Here is a 20995-nt window from a genome sequence, read left to right as displayed (position 1 = left end):
ATGTTTTAGGTTTGTTCCCCAAAGATTGATTTTATACATTTTTTCTTTATTTTTAATTAATTGATATTAATAAATCGTAGATTTCAAGACGTAATGATTAACTGTTTCAGATTACTATTTGTTCATAGTTTATTAAAAAGTGTTTAACAAAAATAAATAATTAAACAATGATTGTTTCTTAAAATATGTGAAATCTCTAGAAAATCAATTTTCTAGGAACAGAGGGAGTATATGAGCTTCTTGAAGCTTACGAGATAGTGGGAATCCACAGCCAAAATGCAGAAAAAGCACGTAGTAAGTGGAACTTTCCCAAGATAAAAGAAAGAGACTGATTACTACTACTTGTACTAACTCTAACACATATACAAAAGGAGTCCTCTTTTCCCCCAAATTTTTAAAGACTCTGCAGTATACAGATAAAAATTTACCAGAACCGGTTTTTCCGCCTTCACCTCACATGGCTATCGTAAGGAGAAGACGCATACGCTTGATCTGGAACCACCAGTGGTAACTTCTCAATGTACATAAACAACCTTTTCTGGTTCTCTCTCGAGATTGCAGTGAGATTCACTGTATCGTTTTGGTCCAAAAACATCCAGAGATCACCCGAGTCTACTCTTTTAAGGCTGTCTCTGCAGAAGGGGCATGACTGTGATCTCCCTCGCCTAAGAAAAAACATTACCCTTTTTCAGAAAACCAGTTACGTTCAACATGTTACAAGCTTTTAGTTAACTTACCAATCGCGATAACACTTGATGCATACAGAATGAGTACAGTTTGGAAGCACCACCATGCTGTTCATTTCCATACAGATTCCACATTCTTCTTCCCTCTCTATCTCAATCTCTGAGAGCTCGCACTTCTCGCTCTCATCCTTCTTTCTGTATCGCATCTTGCATACCTCTTTTTGTCTGCGGTCATCTACATCTGTAATACTCCTTAGTTGTGACAAAGACGGTAATATCACAGCTAAAACATAACCAAAACATCAAAGGCCCATAAGATTACAACGATATCAACCTTGTTTACCAGAAAAAATATCAGCGCCGGATAAACATACCGTAGAACTCTCTGATACTGGCTTTTCTTTCGTAAACCGACATCGTGGTCTTTCCATCTGCATAAGTCTGAACCAAATATAACTCAACAGGTTAATCAAACAATCACAGAGAACAGTATGGTGAATGTAGCAAAACAAAGTGGACAGTACCATATAAATAAGAACTCTGAGTAAACCGAGGGTACCAGCAAGCTGACAATTAGTCCATTGTACAAGAAAAAGAAAAAATTGAGCAGCCGGGCTGTAGGATAATCTCATCTGAACGCGTGCTCCATCCTTCTCCCGAGGACAATCTAAAGCTCTGTTATTCATTTACAAAAAATGAAAACACAATAAGATCATAAGCAACTCCAACCATAAACACATTTTTGGTCGAAGAATCAAAAATTTGAAAGAGCAAATATAGTTTATCGGTTCAAGTACACATAATAAATCACAAACTGTCACAGCTTTAACACTCATATACTGCAGCTTCAACACTAGCAGACTATACATTGATCTGTGTCGAGACCAATACTAGTTCAGCTAAAGAAGCAGCTCCAAGTCAACTAGTTAAGAACAAGAATCTCAAGAATCAATTACTAGCTTAAACTTTCACTCCTTGTACTAAAAACTGATCGAATCTAAGATAAATCCCTAACTCAGTAATCACTTTCTCAACTAGTGGACCTATGAGAATCAAAGTACAGAACCTAAAAGAAATTTCCACTGCAAACAAGAAGGAACCTTCAATTTTATGATCTTACATGCAAACCAAACCAAACAAAATTAAGTAACAACCAGAATAAAAACATAACTTGAACGCTGAGATAAACTATAAAACACAGAAGAGTGATAAAAATCGAGACTTTATACTAAAAGTCGATAAAATTCAATAAAACTGGAGAAAGAAAAGGAAAAGATTTCGAGGATTTTACAGTGTATTAGCGTGTTGAATATCGGCTTCAAGAGCTTTCAGCGAATCCTTGAAAGATAATTTAGCCATGGCAGGTGAATGAATTAATTTCCCAGAAAATAGTTCCCATCAAACGAAACAGAGAATCAAGAAAGCAAAACGAAGATTCATAGCATCCAAAACAAAAAGTAAATTTTCTTCTTTTGTTTTGTTTAAAGAAAAAAAGGAAAATTTTAAAGGCTTCTCTTTTAGCAGAATTTTAGATGTTTCACCCAATCCGATGATCAAAATTACATTAATGAAGACAGGGAAAAATCAGAGGAGATAGTGTTTTTTTTTAGTAAACTTTGGATTTTTCTCGATAAACCTCTCTTTAGCGATTTATCAGTTACGATTCTCGAAGCTGCTTTTTCAAGAAAAGTCGCCAAATTATGCTTCAAATGACGGATATACCCTTGTCCCAATATTTCGTTTTTGGCGTAACCATCGTTTTTCGTCAGTTTCCATTAAAGGATTTTGTCACTTGGAAATTAATAATTTGACGACCACGGTATTGTAAAATAGTTTTTCACGCACTATTACTTTGACCTAGTACTACTAGGCTAATAATATTATTATTACTTTTAAGTTCATTCCTCCTTTGCTTATGCTAAATCCTACAGTTTTTTTTATTTGCTGAATTGAGCGCGCTAAAAAGATCTTCGAAAACACCTTAAGACTTCCATATGTCAAGAAAGTTTCGACATTGATCAATAAAGAATAGATAGAAAGTGGGTGAGTAAAATAAAAGATAGAGGTATGGATCAATTAAAAAATAAGTGGATAAGGTCAATGTCCCCAACAATCTATTTAGTGATCCTACTGTATAATGCATAGCAATAATTAAAGTGGGTAGTGCAATAAAAATAAGTTGAATAAAAACTAGGATGAATAGAATCATATAGCTACTTAGGCATGGGCGTTTGGGTAAATGGTTCGGTTCTAGAACCGAACCATTTGGTTCTTAGTATTTTGGTTCTGAAATTTAGGAACCATATTGGAACCAAATCAAAATCGGTTCGGTTTCGGTTCGGTTCCTCTACGGTTCGGTTCGGTTCGGGTAATAAATTTTGGAACCAAATTATTTCAGGTATTTTTGGAACCGAGAAAACAAAACAATCATAATACAATATTCAAATGCAATTAGGTAAGTATGCAATCACATATTAGTAAGCATACCATTACAAATCCAAAAAATATTCGAAACTTGGAAAGTGTTATGTCAAAAGACACCCAAAGTTTCAAAGATACCGAAAAATACAAGTTTTTAAGATACCAAAATAACCCGAAGTTTAAATCTGTTTCAAATTACAATCTTCTGCTTCTTCTTCTCTCCACAGATTATATCAAAAAACACCACAAAACCTGAAATAAAATGTACAAAAAGACTTTTAATACAATGAAATGAAATTTGAATCACAGAGAATAGAACTAGAGAAAGGGAAAAAATGACCTGAATAGATACTAGAGTCCATCACCATCTCCTTAACAAAACGTGAGTCAGTTTAATTCCCTTCGCAGCTAAACTCAAACTCTAAACATCAAAACAAACAATAATTAAGACACTTAGACTTCACAGATTTACAAGTATTCAAGAAAATTGACAAGAGATATTACCTTTCTCAAACTTGTCTTGATCTTCAATCTCAGATATTACAAGGTTTCTCTTTAGGTTTATGAAGTATATATAGTGGGTTGTTGGGTTTGGGTTTAGGTTTAGGTTTGTATGGATTTGGGCTTTGGGATATATAGATATAGGTAAATGAATTATATTTTTCAGGTACCCATTTGGATCTCGGTTCTTACCCGAACCGAACCAATACCCATGGATCTGAAATTCAAGATCCAATTGATATTTTTATTAGAACCAGAACCGAACCATACCCATCAATTTCGGTTCGGTTCTATGTGGATCCATATTTGTGCCCAGGCCTATAGCTACTAATCATAGCTCCTTTTGAAGTGTAGTCAATGGGCCTTATAGCCAAAGCCCTGTATATTTTTGTTCAGTGTTCACTGTTCAGTTACATTTTTTTTTTTTTTTTGTGCTACTCCACAATCACTTACTTACCTCATATAGAAGATTTTAACAATTTACCATTCAATCAAACCTGTAATACATAGGATTATCAATTGTGGTACATTTCTCAATTTGCGTTATGTTAGAGTTTTTGAAAATTTTGTATAATGAAATCTACCGAGATTGATTTTTTTTAGTGTGCGTCATAGCCGCTAGACTCTAGTGCTTGCTTAAAAGTTAAAACATTTACACTGTTAATTAAACGGAGCTTGTTGATTACTCTTTCTTTTTTATGATGTGTAGATGAACGATGCATGCAAACAAACTGCGAGAGGATGTATATATCTATACCATTAATTAGCTTCGACATCAATGGCGGAGCTAGGACGAACTTTTATTGGGGTTAAAATTATACAAAACAAAAAAGAACACTGAAATGGACTTAAAAAAAGAAAAATTATAAACTCAAATTTTAGAAAACTTTACATTGTCTGAATTATTGTATTATGTATTTGGATTCAATCTAAAGAATCAAGTCTTTGTAGCTAGAAGAATGTGGATTTTCTATCTCTTTTTTAAGTAAATCATGAGTTTAAGTCAAATTTATAGGAGTCAATGTCAAATTTTCAGTGGAGTCAATGTTATAATTTCTTAGAAAACATAAAGGGTAATTAAATTTTGTTGAGGTCAGTTGACCCCCCTCCACTACACTTGCCTCCGCCACTGTTCGACATTAATGGTAAAATCATTCAAGTTATATTGATCGAAAAAGTCAAAATCTGAACTCTCTTAGTTTAATGAGAAAATCACGTGACGAAACGATTTAGTGATTTTCAAGTGTCGTTAGATCTTATTAAAACTTAATACGTATGATCTGTCTTGGCGTAGCATGAAGGAGTAGACAGAGAGCAAGTGGGAGAAAGAAAGAAGGTTCCATTGATCGATCATGTGCGTCTTTGAACCCTAATAAGCTCTTTAAATACATCATAACGCTCCAATTCGAACAAACATTGAAACAAAGCCAAAAGAAAATGTTGTATCTATTCTCTGTTGTTTTTACCTTTCTTGCACTTTTTCTCATCCCTGGTCTCTTCATCTCTCGGCGACTAAGAGTTCCTTTGTCCTTGACAAACATCCTAAGATTCATCAAAATCACAGCTTCTAAATACGATGATGAGGAAGAAAGGAACGACAAACGGTAGTTTGCTTTAATTAGTCGTCATATTTCTACTTGTGTATTAAGCTCCTTATATTATTTCATTTTTGTGGTAAATTAAACCATCTCTTGAGACTAATATGAAATTAACTAACCATGGATTTTACAACAACTTGTGAGTCCATATGGCTAAATCACTAACGCTAGCTACGCGTCTTGCTCAATTGGATTTCTAACTTTATTTCTACTAGATATTATGCATCTTTTGCTATATGAAACCTAATAACTTTTTTAATCTTGTTACTAATTTGTAGTGATGCAATGGGAGAGAAAGAGAAACGAGCGAGCAATAGAAAAATGCCAAAGCATGTGGCCGTTATATTGGACGGAAACAGACGTTGGGCAGAGAAACGAGGACTTGGTACATCCGAAGGCCACGAGGCCGGAGCTAGAAGGCTATTGGAGAATGCTAAGGATTGTTTCGCAATGGGGACAAATACTATCTCACTCTTTGCTTTCTCCACCGAAAATTGGGAAAGACCAGAGGTGATTATGGATATGAAATATGATTTCACAAAACGTTTCAAAAGTTTTTTTCTTTTTAGTAACCAAGAAGTTATGGACCTTACGAATATAACATGTTGATTAGTATCTTCTTCTCACCGCGGGTGTTAAAATTTGTTAACTTGAAAACCTTTTGTTTTTGTGGTCATTTAATCAACAGTTGAGTTACCGATCCACACCGATTTTTTTTTTTTCATTTTGATTTGGTTTTTCTTTTTCTTTGCTCAGGATGAAGTTAAATGCTTGATGGCCTTGTTTGAGAAACACTTTAGGGCTGAGATGCCTTTCTTCCAAAGGTATCTATTCCAACGTGTTTTTTTTTATCCTCTTTTAAAGCCTTTATGTCTTGATGTTAATTTTCCCTTTCCTTTCCAGAGATAAGATCAAGATCTTAGTTATCGGGAACCGTGCAAAAATCCCTGAGTCGCTTCGAGGTTTGATAGAAGAGGTAGAGGAAGCTACAAAGAGCTACGAAGGGAAGAATCTCATTATAGCAATAGACTATAGTGGAAGATTTGACATCTTACAAGCATGCAAAAGTCTTGCAACAAAAGTGAAAGACGGGCTGATTCAAGTGGAGGACATCAACGAGGAGGCGATGGAGAAAGAGTTGTTGACAAAGTGTAGCGAATTCCCAAACCCTGACCTGTTGATCAGAACAAGTGGAGAGCAAAGGATCAGTAACTTCTTCTTATGGCAATCTGCTTACACTGAGCTTTACTTTCCAACTGTTTTGTGGCCTGATTTTGGCGAAGCTGAGTATCTTGAGGCCTTGACTTGGTATCAACAAAGGCAGAGGCGATTCGGTCGACGAGTTTAAATTTTTGAATCTCACTAATCAAATGTTCAAATGATGCAATAGTACGTACGTAGTGGTACTATTGTTTTCATGGGACCTAAATATTTGTCTTCTTCTTTTTTTTTACTTTCAATAAAATTCATAATAGAAACTATCATATAGATGTATGTCAAGTGTTATCTTGTAAATATACTACGGGCCTGTTCTTTTCTCAATCGCTGCGACAGCAACCGTACCGGAGTGAAGCGACAATGGTTGTAACAGCCAATAAAGTAAAACGACAGACAAAGACTGAAACGGAGATGCCGCTGGAATAAATGGAGATGTCGCTGCAGTGATGGAGGAGTCGCCAAAAAATTCAGCGACTAGAAAATCAAAACACGTCGTCTCATCCGTACAATCAGCGACTGAACTTTTGTAAAAAACCTGCTGTCCGTTCCTCATTTCTTTCTTTAATTTCCAGTCGCTTGATTCAATTCCAGCGATCAACAAAAGAACAGGCCCTACCATGGTACAAACTTCTTCTATATGTACGATTTATACAAACTTCTGTATGTACGATTTATTTTTGTTCAACCACTGAACTCATAAATAAATCGTTTCTTACCAATTACTATACCACGTAATACTACAAAATTTATGCATTTTCAAAGAATTTAGCTAGCCGGCCGTCTCAATTAACATAAAATAGTTTGAATGGTAGATAAACCACACTGACAAGTTCATTGATTGAGCATCATCTACTTAACAGAGAGATTACTAATCTTTTCATTTACTCTGTTTCACCAAATAGGCAAAATACAAATGTCAATGCTTAACTCGTGTTTGTTTAGTTATAAAGTAACTGAGTTCGTTTTTGGCAAGGTTTCCAAAACTGCGAGATAAAGAACCAGAATCAGTCCTTTAACAAAGAAAACAACCAGAGCCAGTCATTAGAAACTTACTCTTAAAATGATATTCATACATTCTATAATCCATGCAAAACACTTGCAATTCTTCACACTCTCTACAATGTTGTCTCTGCTCTGTTTCCTTCTGTCTCTTCTCTTTCTTCTTCTACTTCCTTGTCTCCGACCTTGCTTTTCTGCTAAAGGATCTCTGAAAGATAAAAAGAAGATGTAATTAAACATATTATTTTTATCCTGTTTAAACTAAAACTTTCATGACTTAGCTTTGGTTTTATGTTTTGTAGTGACAAGGGAACTTATGTGGTCGGAGAGGAGGAGCCACCTAAAGGGCTTCGAAGAGAGCTGATGCCGAGACACGTGGCAGTGATAATGGACGGAAATCGGAGATGGGCGAAACAGGCCGGATTGTTGACGTCACAAGGCTACGAGGCTGGAGCTAAACGGTTAATAGAGTTCGCCGAGCTCTGCTTCAAACTAGGGATAAATACTGTCTCAGCTTTTGCTTTCTCCACTGAGAATTGGGGAAGACACAAGGTGTGGCAATTTCATACGAATTGTTTCAGTTATCCTAAAATATTTCGCCTTTATTATCTCTAACAACTTAATTACTCAGATTGAAGTCAAATGCTTGATGTATTTGTTCCAACGTTACCTCAAGTCAAAGATCCAATTCTTCCAGAGGTATATATAAAATGAGTGAGCTTATTCAACATAGTAGAGCTTCTCATATGTTCATTTTGTTACCAAGAATCTTGTTTGTTTCAGCAAGGAAATCCGAGTTTCTGTTATCGGGAATCTTGCGAAGATTCCGGAATCTCTCCTCGGAATAATCACAGAGATAGAGGATGCTACAAAGAGTTACAAGAAGAAGCATCTCATCTTGGCCATAGATTACAGCGGGAGATTCGACATCTTGCGTGCTTGCAAGAGCATTGTGAAGAAATCAGAACAAGGTTTGATCCGAGAGGAAGAAGTGGACGAGACGTTGTTGGAGAGAGAGCTTCAGACCAAGTGTACAGAGTTCCCAAGTCCTGATCTCTTGATTAGGACAAGTGGAGAACAGAGGATTAGTAACTTCTTCTTGTGGCAACTCGCTTATACCGAGCTCTTCTTCTCACCGGTCCTTTGGCCTGATTTTGACAAGGATAAGCTTTTAGACGCCCTGGATTCGTATCAGCGCAGGGAAAGACGATTTGGCTGTCGGGTTTGATCCACATTTGATCCTCTGCTCCGCTCTGTTCTGTTATGTTCATCTGAGATTTCTATCAAACTTCTTGCTCCACTTTCAGAGATCATTAATACTGTTGTAGCTTTCTGTCGGTAAATCGAAAATTTTTGAATAAAATCAGCGGTTAGTTTCTTCTTCCTTGCTTCGCCTACGCATAAATCAGTTGTTACTAAAAAACCTTGCAACACAGGGAACTGTACTATCTCAAAAGCAGTGTTCTTGAGGTATTAAAAACATCCATTATTACACATCATATACAGTTTTCAGTACACCAGTTGCAAGAAATTCAAGATTTCCGACCACCAAAGCGTCGTTGTCTCTGCTGAAACGACGTTAAAGCTTCGATAAAACCGCTTCTCCCAAAATCAGGCCAAAGTTCTTGAGCAAAAAAGAGCTCTGTATAAGCCAATTGCCACAACAAGAAGTTACTCACTCTAAGCTCACCACTCGTTCTTATCAGCAAATCCGGGTAAGGAAACTCAGTACAATTGGTCTCCAATTCTTCCTCAATCAGTCTCTCGTCTATCTCCTCAACTTCGATCTCGCCATCTTTAACTCTCTGCGCGATACCTCTACACGCTTGTAAAACATCGTATTTCCCACTGTAACCAACCGCTACGATTAGCTGAAGCCTCGTGTTGTTCTTTGTAACTTCCTCAATTTCGTTAATCACTCTTAAAAGAGATTTTGGAAGTTTCGATGAATCTCCAATAATCGATATCCGAACATTGTTCCTGACACTCAAAAGATAAAACTTTTGAGACATAATTAATCAATCACAAACAATTCTTGATTAAGAGTAAACCAAAACTTACTCGGCTAAGTTCTGAAATTCTGATTTGAGTGATCTCTCGAATAAACTAAACAAGAAATCAATCTCAATCTGCAGAGACATAACAACTCAAAATCGCAACAAAATTGAGCTGTAAAATCTGAAATGTCGAAAAAACCCTCCAAATTTAAAATTAAGTTGTCACTCACCCTTGGTCTAATCCAATTATCAGTAGAGAAGGCGAAAACAGTGAGGACTTGAATTCCCCATTTACCACAAAGCTTAACGATCTCTTTCAAAGCTTCAACGCCAGCTCTGTGACCATCCCAAGGTTGAAGACCTCGATTCTTTGCCCATCTTCCGTTTCCGTCCATTATAATCGCCACGTGTTTCGGCATCAGCTCTGGTTGAAGCTCTTCCGGCAGAGTTTCTTCCTCCTCCGCCGCCGTAAACGAAACCTCCGATTTAGAAGATTTGACTCCGAATCGGACTCCTCTGTTTTCCTCGACTTTTGGCGAGAAAGAGAGAAAGCAGTCTCTACTTAACCGCCATTGCCGCTCTAAATACCCGGCGTTAAATCGCCGGAAATCGAAGGATGTAGGAGGACGAACTCGTAGAGATAACATCTTAAGAGAATCGATTAACTCAAGACTTAGGAGAAGCAATTGTATTAAAAGCGGAGAAGATTGGAACTTTCTTAACTCCATAGAAGGTTCTGGTGAGGGGTTTGAAAACGACGTCGTCTTTTGTCTGTGCTGAAGAAGATGATGTTGTTTTCGAAATTGAGCGCCACAAACCAAATTTATCGTTAAGAAATTCCTATCTCCTGTTTTTTATTTCTGTTCTTGTTTGTGTGGTTTATACGAGTTCCTATTCGTCCACGTCTCTTATTTTTTTTTTTTTTTTAAATGCATTAGAAAACTCCTATTGTATTTTTGTTTGTTTTTTCCTTCTAAATCAGACCAGCAAAGAGTAAACAACCTCAATCAATGTACACAGTTTGTAGTCGATATTTATATATGAGATGAATGAAAGTTGGGGCCGGAGCCCATTAGTGATCTTAATAAAAGGGCCCAATGTCGGAATTGCACGTGAAAGCCACGTGAGTTGTGTTTCCGGGCGGTATTTCGCCACGTCTTAACGTCTCCCTCCACGAGATATTTGATTAAATACCAAGAGTACCCTTAGATTACAAAGTATAGACCTAGAGCCTAGAGGGGGTATAATGGTTAATTGACATGGGTTAAATCGTTTTATCAGCGTAAATTTAATTTGATTGAACCGGTCACCGCCCAACCGGCTTTAGTTTGCGTCCGCTACGTCGTCATCGAACCCAAAAAGAAACAAAACAGTTTGATTCGTATTCTCTTCCTTTTTGTCGGGTCGTGAGAATTTTACCGAAAATGGGTTTAACGAGGAACAAAAGAAAAACGGACCCAGAAATCATCATCGCTAGAGATACAGATTCCGAGTTAAGTTCGTCATCATCATCAGAAGAAGAAGATAATTACCCTTTGTCGGAGTCGGAGGAGGAAGATGAAGCGGTTAAAAATGGAGGGAAAATTGAATTGGAGAAGAATAAAGCCAAAGGGAAAGCACCCATTACCGTTAAGCTTATTAAGAAAGTTTGCAAAGTAAAGCTCTTCTAAAAACCCTAGCTTTCTAATGAGTTTTTCTTATTTGGCTTATGATTTCAAGTTCTAGGTAGGCTTTATATGGAATCAAAGTAATGGCTTTTGATTTTGATTTCAAACATATTAGAAGTATTCACTGTATAGGGTCACTGAAATTCACTACATTGTTAATTAGGATTCTTCACTTGAATGCAGAGACAGAGGATTTTGGTGTTTGGCTATGATTGTTTTATATATGTTGTTGTTTCATGGTGGATTTATAGGTTTGTAAACAGCCTGGTCATGAAGCTGGATTCAAAGGAGCAACTTATATCGATTGTCCTATGAAACCTTGCTTCTTATGCAAAATGCCTGGTAAAAATCCGCAATTTCTTATCATACTCGCTCAAATGTGAGCTTTTAGATAATGGTTGTTAATTTACACAATGTTTTCGCTTTTTACTGCATCTATTTAAGGTCACACCACGATGTCCTGTCCTCACAGAGTGGTTACTGACCATGGAATACTCCCAACTTCTCATAGGAATACAAAGAACCCTATTGATTTTGTGTTCAAGCGCCAACTCCAACCGAGAATTCCCCCAGTAAGTCCTTTTGTGTTCAAGCGCCAACATATTTTGATGCCTCATGAGATTTATTGACTGGATCTTTTCTCCTTTTTCCTTTGCTGGACAGATCAAACCAAAATATGTGATCCCGGATCAAGTTCATTGTGCAGTTATCCGATACCACAGCAGACGTGTTACATGTTTGGAGTTCCATCCAACAAAGAACAACATTCTTCTCTCAGGAGATAAGGTTTTACAATTAAACAAAAAGTCATTTGTTGTGAATTTATCGCATACAATTTCTTATTTGTGTTTTCATTTCCGTTGGTCGTATGGTTCACACTCTGAAAGAAAGGGCAAATCGGAGTCTGGGATTTTGCAAAAGTGTATGAGAAGAATGTGTATGGAAACATACACTCTGTTCAAGTTAATAATATGCGGTAAGTTTTGAAATCTGGCTTTCGATCTTATAGTATCTGTTGTGAGTTTGCTTCTGCATTCAGGTGTCTATATCTGGAAACTAAAGCTCATGTGTTTTGTTATATTAAATTTCTCTTCTTTTGTCTGTATTGCAGGTTTAGTCCCACAAATGATGATATGGTTTATTCTGCATCCTCTGATGGAACAATTGGTTATACTGACCTGGAAACTGGAACTTCATCAACTTTGCTGAATCTCAACCCCGATGGATGGCAGGTCACACCATCATCTCTTTTTCTCTGAATTGTCTTCTCTGAACCATTTTACTGATATGACATATCATCGGTTTATAGGGCCCAAACAATTGGAAAATGCTGTACGGTATGGATATTAACTCGGAGAAAGGTGTAGTGCTAGCTGCTGATAATTTTGGGTTTCTTCACATGTAAGTGATTTCATCCCCTTAAAATATTTGTAGACGAGCCTCTTTGTTATTGTTCATATGCGCGCCGGACTTATTTTCTCGATATGTTTTGTGCAAAAGGATCGACCATCGTACCAATAACGGAACAGGTGAGCCAATTTTGATACACAAGCAAGGAAGCAAAGTTGTTGGCCTCGACTGCAACCCAGTCCAGCCTGAGCTTCTTCTCAGTTGTGGGAACGATCATTTTGTAAGTCTATCAAACAGAACCAAGATTATGCTCTCACTTTGGATTCGTTTAGATGTTTATCTGAATTCTGTCAGAACTTGTTCAATAGATTTTCTTGGTTATTGTTTCAGGCACGAATCTGGGATATGCGTAAACTACAACCTAAATCTTCTCTTAATGATCTTGCACACAAGCGAGTAGTCAACTCTGCTTATTTCTCTCCATCATCAGGCACGAAAATCCTAACGACCTGTCAGGACAACCGTATTCGAATATGGGACTCTATCTTCGGGAACTTGGATTTGCCAAGCCGAGAGATTGTTCATAGCAATGATTTCAATCGGCATTTGACGCCATTCAAAGCTGAATGGGATCCTAAGGTTTGATACTTTCACGTTTCTCTCGTCTCCTTTTCCATCAATTCACCTTTTATACAACATTTTCAATATGTTCATCCGCAGGATACCTCGGAGTCACTCATTGTGGTTGGTCGTTACATCAGTGAAAACTACAACGGAACTGCTCTTCACCCAATAGATTTCATTGATGCAAGCAATGGACAATTGGTTGCAGAGGTTATGGATCCAAACATCACAACTATTACTCCAGTCAACAAGTTGCATCCGCGCGATGATGTTTTAGCTTCAGGAAGTTCAAGGTTTGAGATTCATTACCCAACAGATATAATAGTAACCATTGGTGGAAACTTTTTTTATTGACTGATCTTTCATGGTGTGGATTTGGTTTCAAAATCCGGCTTTGCAGGTCGCTGTTCATTTGGCGGCCACAGGATAAAACAGAGATTGTTGAGAAGAAGAAGGATAAAAAGATTATCATATGTTCTGGCGACAGCAAGAAGAATGGAAAGAAGCAAAAGCGTGGCAGCGATGATGAAGACGACGAAGATGACATGTTCAGCTCTAAAGGCAAAAACATTAAAGTCAACAAGTCTCAAGCAAAAACAACCAAGTCTACTCGGAAGACAAAAACTTAAGATTAGTAAAGAATGTTGTTATGTATAACTAACTTTTACTCTGTATTTTGTTTCTTTGGGTAGGTTTTCTAGTACAGAGTCTGTTTTAGTAGGGGATTTTGGTCTAATGTGCCATATACTATAGCAAAACTTACAGAAATTGCTACAAAACATTTGTCTTTCCAAATGTGCCATAATGGTGGACAAGACTTTGAACTGAAAATTTTTTATAGACAAGAAATGTTGTCCACTTTTGAAACAACAGATTGAGAAGATATTGGGTGGACAAAAAAATTGGTCCACCTTTGAAACAACAGACTTTTGGTGGACAAGAATTCGAAACGATATACAAAAATTTGGGTAGACAAGAAATGTTGTCCACCATTATGGCACATTTGGAAAGATTTATGTTTTGTGGCATTTTTGCTAAGTTTTTGCCTGTTTTGCCTTTCGCCAGCAATTTTGCTTTTCTTTTTTTGGGGGCATGATCGGCTTTTGTATGGCATTTTCTTGAACTCCTTTTTGGTGTATCTAAAGTATGAATTGTAGTAAGAATGTGGAATAGATCAATCTCGAATCTTCTCTTCAGTTTTTACTCCCCTGCTTTCTCTTACTTGTTGGGGTGGTTCTTTATCTCACCGAGTGAAGAGTGGAGACAGGGAATGAAAAGTCTTTACGTCATCTTGACAGCCAAAACTCATCTGTAATAACATCTATAAACAAACTGACTCCAGCTAATCATCTTGTTGTTTCATGTATGGTCTGCCACTATCTTATCAATGGTAAAAAAACTATTTTAACTACTTAATTATGGAATGGATTGTATGTTTAATGATTTGGCTCAGAAGGATTTGTGGAAAGCTCATTATTCAAACAAACAAAACTTACATGAGGATTATTGATCAAGTACATACCGTGATCTACATTGCTATTTTGCTAATGTATAACATACATATGTTACAAAGGAATGAGTTTTTCATCTCTCATCACATCAATCCAATACAAAATCGAATCTAGGGTTCTATATTTCCTCTTAAACCCAAACTTATCTACTTTCTCCCTCTTCCCAAGAAGCTTAAACGGACATCTAAACAGAGCATCCAAGAAAAACCAATTCGCCAAATCCTCAATCTTTGTCTGAACAAGCTTCTCCTTCACCACAATCTCATCCCACACATGTTTTCTCTCAGCCATCTCTCTACCAAACCAGAAACCTTCATCAAACATGGTTGTTTCGTTAACTTGTACTCCAAGTTTCTTCCCTATTTCCGGCCAAATCTCCTTCCAAGTAAAACCTACTCCATTAATGGCGTTAAAGGCTTCACCTTTCTCGCGTACTTTCCCGCTACTTGCAGCGAAAATATGCTGTTCCGCGACTAAATTTGAATCCGAGCCGTCGATGTAACTCTCTTCCCAACATTCTCTTGTCCCTCCAAACACAAAAGGAAGATTCAAATACTTACACATCGCTCCATAAACACAAAGACTTCCCATGAAGTTGTAAAGAGTTCTTGTTGAGCTTCCCATTAACAAACCGGGTCGTTGAACCGACCAAACCACGGAACTACCAGTAATCTTCTCCTTTAGCAAATCCTCCAGAACATAGTAGAAATTCATCCCAGAGCTCTTTCTTGGACACTCCTCGGTGTAATAACACAAACTGGAACCTTCTCCACGAAACAGAGTCTCTTCCACCAAAGACACGTAATGCTTCATCCCCGTCTGAAGCGAGAAATGCTTTAACCTCTTAGCGTTTGGGAGAATCGCGTCCAAAGCGTTCATCAGCATCGTCTTGTTCTGGACGCAGCACTCGTCGGTATCCAGTGGATACTCACCAGACCACGTGACCCAAAACACGTGACTCACGATGTCTTGTAATGGAAACAACCTCTGTTTAGTCTCAGATGCGTTGAGCAGATCACATGAGATGAAGTTGTACATCTTCGTCATGGAATTGATCTCCGGGTTTCGCGCTACGCCATAGATTCTCCATCTTGGTTTTGACGTTAATAGCCTCTTAACAATCTCTCGACCCACAAGTCCGGTGACGCCAAAGATCAACGCGACATTCTCGTCTACTTCGTTTCTTCCCACCAAGCTGCCATTTTCAGACCCCATTTTGACTATGAGAGAGTTATGGACTTTGATTACGATCGAAGCTTTATATAAACGTTGTGAGACTGATTCAACGGGTTTAAGGAGAGTTTCAAGACTCGATGCTTACCTGTTTTAAAGGCTATGTTATAATATCCAAAGCAAGTTGCTTTGGAAACAGCTACGATTTAGCATAATAAAGCACAATTCTTTAATATAAATGAGATTAGGGTCAACAGTGTTTAGAGTTTCATGTGACAGTGCTATTAATTTTAGAAATATACGAAAGAAAATGGAGTTACAAATCCAAATTATTTTTTTGATGGCATAACTATTGCTTGCTATAGTACTAGTATTTATATAGACAAAAAAAAGAGAGTAAAATTAAAATCTTAATCATTATATTTGTTAAACTCTTAAATCATAGTGAATTTGTGGATTGCATAACTACATATTATAAGGGGTCATGTTTAAACCAAATGGTGTACGGTGAAAAAATAGAGTAAAACCAGCATAGTATATTAACATCCATGTTCCACCGTGAGAAATGATTCTAACCTTTTATAGTAATCATGTTACCAACTAATTTTGTATACATCAAGACAGTAGTAAGACCACAGTATAAATTGGATTTATCCACATACAAAAAAAAATGTTAATAATGTATGGCTAGCCAGCGATTACTATTTACTAGCACTCCGCGGCTTTATGGCAAGTTGTAGCATGCACAGTTTTGAATGAGAAAACAAAAAAAGAATGAAAGTTGTGACGTTTGAAAATTTCTACGGACTTAAATCTCCAAACTGTTCTTTGGGTTATGGTTATTTAAAATTTTAACCAAATTGTATAGCCTTACACTACATATATTATCAACTGTGTATGGTATGTATATCGTAATTAAGGACTAGGTTATGCGTGTGAGTTGAGTAATGCTGCATGCAAGTGTAGAGTCATTGATAGATAGTTCGAACCTAGCCAAACCAGAGAAAACATATGTTATAGCTATACTTTTTGTTCAAAAAAAAGAAGCTATAACTTATAAGACCATGTACATACCTGATATAATGAGAGTATCAAGAGCCTATTAATAATTTTTAATAGATCAGAGTATCAAGTTGGGCCTGATCAGTATCACTGGAGTGATATTTCTGATACTCAGTATCAGGTGACGTGGCGGCAGCTGATTCGTCTGGGAAACGTGTTTTTCTCTCAAAGCAGAGAAAAAAAAAAGATTCATATTTGGCAAAAATGGGGTCAAGGTAATTGACTCCAAGCGACTAAATTATTTTTATCATCATGTTTTTTTTAAGTTTTTTTGAATTTTATGTTTTATTTTGCTTAAGTATATTCTACTGTTTTTTTAATTGTAATATTATCTTTTGTAATCCTATGTTTTTATATATTTATTTTTGATTTTACAAATAATTTTTTTTTCTAATACTTAAACCGGTCTCACCAATGAAAACATATTTAGTAAAAATATCATAAAAAATTTCAAACAATAAATAAATATTATAAATAATATTAAAAAATTCTTAATGATACTTTATGAGTATCACCTATGACCATTCTGTAAGACCATCTCCAATGTATTTCCTTATTTTTAGCTCTATCTCTATAATAGAGGTAAATTTTCTCTATTTTTACTCCAATGTGTTTCTCTATTTTTTCCTCTAAAAAGTTTAACTCTATTTATAGAGGAAAAAATAGAGATTATCTATTCTCACCTCTATATATAGAGAAAAAAATAGAGATCTCTATTTTAGAGGTGAAAATAGAGGTGGGTTGGAGTAAATTTGCCTTTAAAATAGAGTTTAGAGGCAAATATAGAAGTGAGTTGGAGATACTCTAAGGTTATCTATTTTTGGTTAAAGGGGTGTACATATACTTCTTTACTTAACAATTAAACTTGTGGTTCTGGATTGTGTTAGGAAAGCCACAGTTCTTAACAGTAGTTTTTAATGAACCGTCGTGTACAGCATTTTGTCCGCTTCTTAATCCGACGGTCAAGATTGCGAAAGGCAGAATCTGGCCTGTGGCCGTTACGTTGCTGGCCGGCTTTTAAAAATACTCTTCAAGTGGGTCTCTAATATTCATTTTACTTATTAACAGTCTTACCGGTCAAAACCGAATATTAGCCGACAACTTGATCATTGTTTTTTCATAACTAGAACTCATGTACCAGAACCCAAACCGATCTGAGATCTAACTGTCGTTTGATTTATACATGTAGTGTGGCCAAACATGTATCATATCGAATTTCTTCAAATTGAAACAAGTTGACCATGCATGATTATTGTTTTAATGTTAAAAGTTTGGAATAATAAAAGTAGTTTGTTTTTAGTCAAAGCCTTTGATCACGTATACGTCAGTCTTGTTCATGAAACAAACTTAACATTATATGAGAAAATTGAATTAGAAGTGTGACAATAATTGCCTTGGAGAAACAGAAAGGGGAAATGGGTACCGTGTATCTCTTGTCCCAAAGGACATTGAAAAGCTAACAACCATACACTTGGCTCCGCTTAAGGCTTTAAAATGGACCATGTTTTGTGGTAGACCTACACATTACTCTTCTTTCAATATTTGTCTTCCTCTTTATTCTATGCATTGAATAGACCCACTTCTCATTTTTAAACAAATAGGTGTATTTCAATGTTTTACTTATTTTTAAAGAATAGTACTGTAGTATCTTCGATCTGTGGAATTGTGAAAGAGTGTTCTACTTTAGTGACAAAAAAAAAAAGTTTGTTGGAACTTGGAAGAACTGAAAATAAGTCCCAACTACTTAAAACGGCATGGAGTTTTGGCATCCGTGTTACAAACGGAATGTGGCTTGAGAGAAATGGATCTAAACGTAAATAACTAAAAGTAAGAACCCTTAATCGAAATTACATGAATATGAAAGGATATAATCATAAATGCCTCTCCCGTTTATGTCGAGACGACGTTCAAAACTACAATCAACGGTGATCTATTTCGCCGGGAACGGAGAAGAAAACCCTAGATATGGCGGAGAAGCTTGCGCCAGAGAAGCGACATGATTTCATTCACAACGGTTTCTCATTTTCTCAGTTCTCTCTATTTCTGTTATTGCAGTCTGATTTCATTCACGAGATTTGATTTGATCGATTAAGTTCTTCGATTTCCGATGGTTATAGGGCAAAAGGTATTTGAGTGGGATCAAACCTTAGAAGAAGTGAACTTGTACATAACTTTGCCTCCCAATGTTCATCTAAAGGCTTTCCACTGCAAAATCCAGTCGAAACATATCGAAGTTGGTATCAAAGGCAACCCTCCTTATCTCAATGTCAGTTTCTTGTGCTAGCTTTCAACGTTTTTGATCTGTTTCTCTCACCAATCGGAGAAATTCGATGTGTTATAGCTCGACTCGATTGTTTAACATTTGACAAATTTCAGCATGATCTTAGTGCTCCTGTGAAGACGGATTGCTCGTTCTGGACTCTAGGTACTCTGATTTCCTTGTAAAGATTTGATGGTTAGGTCACTGTGACTAGATTTACTATATGTATAAACCAGTTTCATTGCTAGAGAGGATAATTTGAACCTGAAAATTGTTATCTGAGTTTTGGTATAAATATGTAAATATAGTTTGGAATATGCAAAATTTGAGACTATATGATGGATGATGGAATGTTGTACAACTATTGTGTTTGGATCTTGAGTATGCAAGAGTATGAAGTTCTCGGTTGCAGTGATCTAAGAATTTGTAATTGGGTTATTATCAGCATCTGTATAAGATTTCTACTGTTTAGGTTCATATTCTTGCTAACTCTTATGTTTGATTTGGCAGAGGATGATATAATGCACATTACCCTGCAGAAGAGGGAGAAGGGGCAGACATGGGCATCGCCGATTCTGGGACAGGGTCAGTTGGATCCTTACGCCACTGATCTTGAGCAGAAGCGCCTCATGCTCCAGAGGTTTCAAGAAGAGGTTAGCTACCTGTTAAAGTCTTCTTGGTTTCATGTGGTTTCTGCTTTTGCAAAAATAAAATAAAAAAAGTCTTGTTGAAGTCTATCTTGGTCATCTAATTGATCTCCAAAGCAAATCTTAGGCACCATCCACTGGGTAGAATGAATCTATGTGAAAATATGATTACTTTGCCATAGATGATCCGTTTTGGAAGAGTCATGTGTAATCGCATGGATTGTTTTCTTTGTTCAAACTCTCTTATTTTGTTTCTTGTGTCTCTCAAGTAGTGAATTTTTTGTGTTCATGGATAACCAGTCTGCATAGAGCTGGTGATAGTTAACCTATAGTGTAACCAGATTCTTATCAGTTTCATGAATAATCAGTCATAGAGCTGGTGATAGTAAAGCTATGGTGGATGAAATTGCTCACTCTTAGTCTAACCCGATTGAGCAAATTAATATGACCACATGGGTCTGATCCATGCATGCCTTAATGGCTTTGTCTTAGTGGTTTTGGTTCTACTTGTATGCATGACTTTCTATTTACTTTGTCTTGAGCTCAAGTATGCTTTTTTTTTTCTCTTTCGATCAGTTTTCTTTTGACATATTCTTTCTCTGTTGGTTTTTGCAGAACCCAGGATTCGACTTTTCGCAAGCTCAGTTCACGGGTAATTGTCCAGATCCAAGGAGCTTCATGGGGGGTATTCGTTCTGACTAAATATAGTCCTTCCACTATTGTTGCTATAGTAGTATGTTCAATATAAACTCAAAAGTCACTACAAAATGTCTCCTGGCTCATAAATAAACGCCCTGACTCTCTGTTTCTATAACTCGTAATGGCAAATCTTATAACTAGTCTTTCGTCTCTGTTTAGTTATCTTTTTCTTCCCGACAACAGAATCGAAACATCAACTAAAGTCCACTGAGCCGCCATGCATTCATCTCCACTTCGAATCTTGTTTTGGTATTTGACAGCTTTTCAAAAAGATATTCTGGAGGAACATAAGGAATTTGAACAAAATAAATTGGAGAAAAAATCATCTTTCTCTATTTGAAAATTTTAATAAATGATTTTATCTACTATACATTTTTGCAACACTTTTTGGGATTCCTAATCGGATCAAATTTTGTTTAATTTTGACCCGGAAATCTTCAATCAGATCGTTCCTTATTTTTGACAAAATTAAAAAACGAAAATTAATCAATAAAATCTAAAAAATATATATTTTCTCAACTAATTACTATACTTAAACTCTTTATTATGGCATATTCTCTACAATTTTTATAGATATAGAAA

General features: G+C 36.4%; 7 protein-coding genes across 8 annotated transcripts; 4 read left to right on the top strand and 3 right to left on the bottom strand.

The window, feature by feature from the left end:
* Window positions 1-174: 174 nt before the first annotated feature.
* Window positions 175-2326, bottom strand: LOC9302367. Of its 2 annotated transcripts, none has more exons than XM_021035925.1 (5): window positions 1978-2326; window positions 1211-1361; window positions 1061-1127; window positions 738-927; window positions 175-665 (listed from the first exon to the last, which is right to left on the bottom strand). In XM_021035925.1, the coding sequence occupies exons 1-5, from the start codon at window positions 2043-2045 to the stop codon at window positions 449-451; spliced, it is 693 nt and encodes a 230-aa protein (XP_020891584.1). In that variant the 5' UTR covers window positions 2046-2326; the 3' UTR covers window positions 175-448. The 2 variants fall into 2 exon arrangements, with proteins under 2 accessions (XP_020891584.1, XP_020891578.1); XM_021035919.1 differs by having other exon boundaries at window positions 738-969; window positions 1978-2325.
* Window positions 2327-4771: 2445 nt separating this feature from the next.
* On the top strand, window positions 4772-6719 carry LOC9302366 (dehydrodolichyl diphosphate synthase 5). Its single transcript, XM_002866246.2, has 4 exons — window positions 4772-5212; window positions 5485-5716; window positions 5963-6030; window positions 6110-6719. Exons 1-4 carry the CDS (start codon window positions 5046-5048, stop codon window positions 6552-6554), a joined length of 912 nt encoding a protein of 303 aa, XP_002866292.2. The 5' UTR covers window positions 4772-5045; the 3' UTR covers window positions 6555-6719.
* A 323-nt stretch (window positions 6720-7042) lies between these two features.
* LOC9300665 (dehydrodolichyl diphosphate synthase 4) lies at window positions 7043-8746 on the top strand. Its single transcript, XM_002866245.2, has 4 exons — window positions 7043-7651; window positions 7726-7975; window positions 8055-8122; window positions 8207-8746. The coding sequence occupies exons 1-4, from the start codon at window positions 7485-7487 to the stop codon at window positions 8649-8651; spliced, it is 930 nt and encodes a 309-aa protein (XP_002866291.2). The 5' UTR covers window positions 7043-7484; the 3' UTR covers window positions 8652-8746.
* Window positions 8747-8835: 89 nt separating this feature from the next.
* Window positions 8836-10193, bottom strand: LOC9302365 (dehydrodolichyl diphosphate synthase 2). The gene is made up of 3 exons (XM_002864542.2): window positions 9651-10193; window positions 9485-9552; window positions 8836-9403 (listed from the first exon to the last, which is right to left on the bottom strand). Exons 1-3 carry the CDS (start codon window positions 10146-10148, stop codon window positions 8956-8958), a joined length of 1014 nt encoding a protein of 337 aa, XP_002864588.2. The 5' UTR covers window positions 10149-10193; the 3' UTR covers window positions 8836-8955.
* Window positions 10194-10732: 539 nt separating this feature from the next.
* LOC9300664 (protein DAMAGED DNA-BINDING 2) lies at window positions 10733-13892 on the top strand. The gene is made up of 11 exons (XM_021010721.1): window positions 10733-11075; window positions 11339-11429; window positions 11532-11659; window positions 11751-11873; window positions 11975-12063; window positions 12199-12319; window positions 12397-12488; window positions 12588-12717; window positions 12828-13076; window positions 13158-13354; window positions 13462-13892. The coding sequence occupies exons 1-11, from the start codon at window positions 10845-10847 to the stop codon at window positions 13688-13690; spliced, it is 1680 nt and encodes a 559-aa protein (XP_020866380.1). The 5' UTR covers window positions 10733-10844; the 3' UTR covers window positions 13691-13892.
* A 627-nt stretch (window positions 13893-14519) lies between these two features.
* Window positions 14520-16046, bottom strand: LOC9302364 (iridoid synthase). The gene has a single exon (XM_021010716.1). It carries the CDS (start codon window positions 15785-15787, stop codon window positions 14627-14629), a length of 1161 nt encoding a protein of 386 aa, XP_020866375.1. The 5' UTR covers window positions 15788-16046; the 3' UTR covers window positions 14520-14626.
* A 2642-nt stretch (window positions 16047-18688) lies between these two features.
* LOC9302363 (nudC domain-containing protein 2) lies at window positions 18689-20571 on the top strand. Its single transcript, XM_002866243.2, has 5 exons — window positions 18689-18821; window positions 18925-19073; window positions 19184-19232; window positions 19578-19720; window positions 20330-20571. Exons 1-5 carry the CDS (start codon window positions 18773-18775, stop codon window positions 20414-20416), a joined length of 477 nt encoding a protein of 158 aa, XP_002866289.1. The 5' UTR covers window positions 18689-18772; the 3' UTR covers window positions 20417-20571.
* The last annotated feature ends 424 nt before the right edge of the window (window positions 20572-20995 follow it).

The sequence above is a fragment of the Arabidopsis lyrata genome (assembly GCF_000004255.2).
Source record: "Arabidopsis lyrata subsp. lyrata unplaced genomic scaffold ARALYscaffold_8, whole genome shotgun sequence".
Lineage (NCBI taxonomy): Eukaryota > Viridiplantae > Streptophyta > Magnoliopsida > Brassicales > Brassicaceae > Arabidopsis > Arabidopsis lyrata.
The sequence above is the reverse complement of the archived record's forward strand: the minus strand, read 5'-3'. Positions and strand labels throughout refer to the sequence as shown.

What these genes read in the sequence shown, in the direction of transcription:
- LOC9302367 (XM_021035919.1), bottom strand. Translation starts at nt 2,045, where the DNA reads ATGGCTAAATTATCTTTCAAGGATTCGCTGAAAGCTCTTGAAGCCGAT. An exon ending in TCAGAGTTCTTATTTATATG is followed by an intron (nt 1,128 to 1,210) that starts GTACTGTCCACT and finishes TATTTGGTTCAG; the next exon opens with ACTTATGCAGATGGAAAGAC. An exon ending in CAGTATCAGAGAGTTCTACG is followed by an intron (nt 970 to 1,060) that starts GTATGTTTATCC and finishes GTTATGTTTTAG; the next exon opens with CTGTGATATTACCGTCTTTG.
- LOC9302366 (XM_002866246.2), top strand. Translation starts at nt 5,046, where the DNA reads ATGTTGTATCTATTCTCTGTTGTTTTTACCTTTCTTGCACTTTTTCTC. An exon ending in GAAGAAAGGAACGACAAACG is followed by an intron (nt 5,213 to 5,484) that starts GTAGTTTGCTTT and finishes ACTAATTTGTAG; the next exon opens with TGATGCAATGGGAGAGAAAG. An exon ending in GAGATGCCTTTCTTCCAAAG is followed by an intron (nt 6,031 to 6,109) that starts GTATCTATTCCA and finishes TTTCCTTTCCAG; the next exon opens with AGATAAGATCAAGATCTTAG.
- LOC9300665 (XM_002866245.2), top strand. Translation starts at nt 7,485, where the DNA reads ATGATATTCATACATTCTATAATCCATGCAAAACACTTGCAATTCTTC. An exon ending in CTGAAAGATAAAAAGAAGAT is followed by an intron (nt 7,652 to 7,725) that starts GTAATTAAACAT and finishes TATGTTTTGTAG; the next exon opens with TGACAAGGGAACTTATGTGG. An exon ending in AGAATTGGGGAAGACACAAG is followed by an intron (nt 7,976 to 8,054) that starts GTGTGGCAATTT and finishes TTAATTACTCAG; the next exon opens with ATTGAAGTCAAATGCTTGAT.
- LOC9302365 (XM_002864542.2), bottom strand. Translation starts at nt 10,148, where the DNA reads ATGGAGTTAAGAAAGTTCCAATCTTCTCCGCTTTTAATACAATTGCTT. An exon ending in ATAATTGGATTAGACCAAGG is followed by an intron (nt 9,553 to 9,650) that starts GTGAGTGACAAC and finishes ATGTCTCTGCAG; the next exon opens with ATTGAGATTGATTTCTTGTT. An exon ending in GAATTTCAGAACTTAGCCGA is followed by an intron (nt 9,404 to 9,484) that starts GTAAGTTTTGGT and finishes TTTGAGTGTCAG; the next exon opens with GAACAATGTTCGGATATCGA.
- LOC9300664 (XM_021010721.1), top strand. Translation starts at nt 10,845, where the DNA reads ATGGGTTTAACGAGGAACAAAAGAAAAACGGACCCAGAAATCATCATC. An exon ending in AAGCTGAATGGGATCCTAAG is followed by an intron (nt 13,077 to 13,157) that starts GTTTGATACTTT and finishes GTTCATCCGCAG; the next exon opens with GATACCTCGGAGTCACTCAT. An exon ending in TTAGCTTCAGGAAGTTCAAG is followed by an intron (nt 13,355 to 13,461) that starts GTTTGAGATTCA and finishes CCGGCTTTGCAG; the next exon opens with GTCGCTGTTCATTTGGCGGC.
- LOC9302364 (XM_021010716.1), bottom strand. Translation starts at nt 15,787, where the DNA reads ATGGGGTCTGAAAATGGCAGCTTGGTGGGAAGAAACGAAGTAGACGAG.
- LOC9302363 (XM_002866243.2), top strand. Translation starts at nt 18,773, where the DNA reads ATGGCGGAGAAGCTTGCGCCAGAGAAGCGACATGATTTCATTCACAAC. An exon ending in ACATGATTTCATTCACAACG is followed by an intron (nt 18,822 to 18,924) that starts GTTTCTCATTTT and finishes CGATGGTTATAG; the next exon opens with GGCAAAAGGTATTTGAGTGG. An exon ending in GCAACCCTCCTTATCTCAAT is followed by an intron (nt 19,074 to 19,183) that starts GTCAGTTTCTTG and finishes GACAAATTTCAG; the next exon opens with CATGATCTTAGTGCTCCTGT.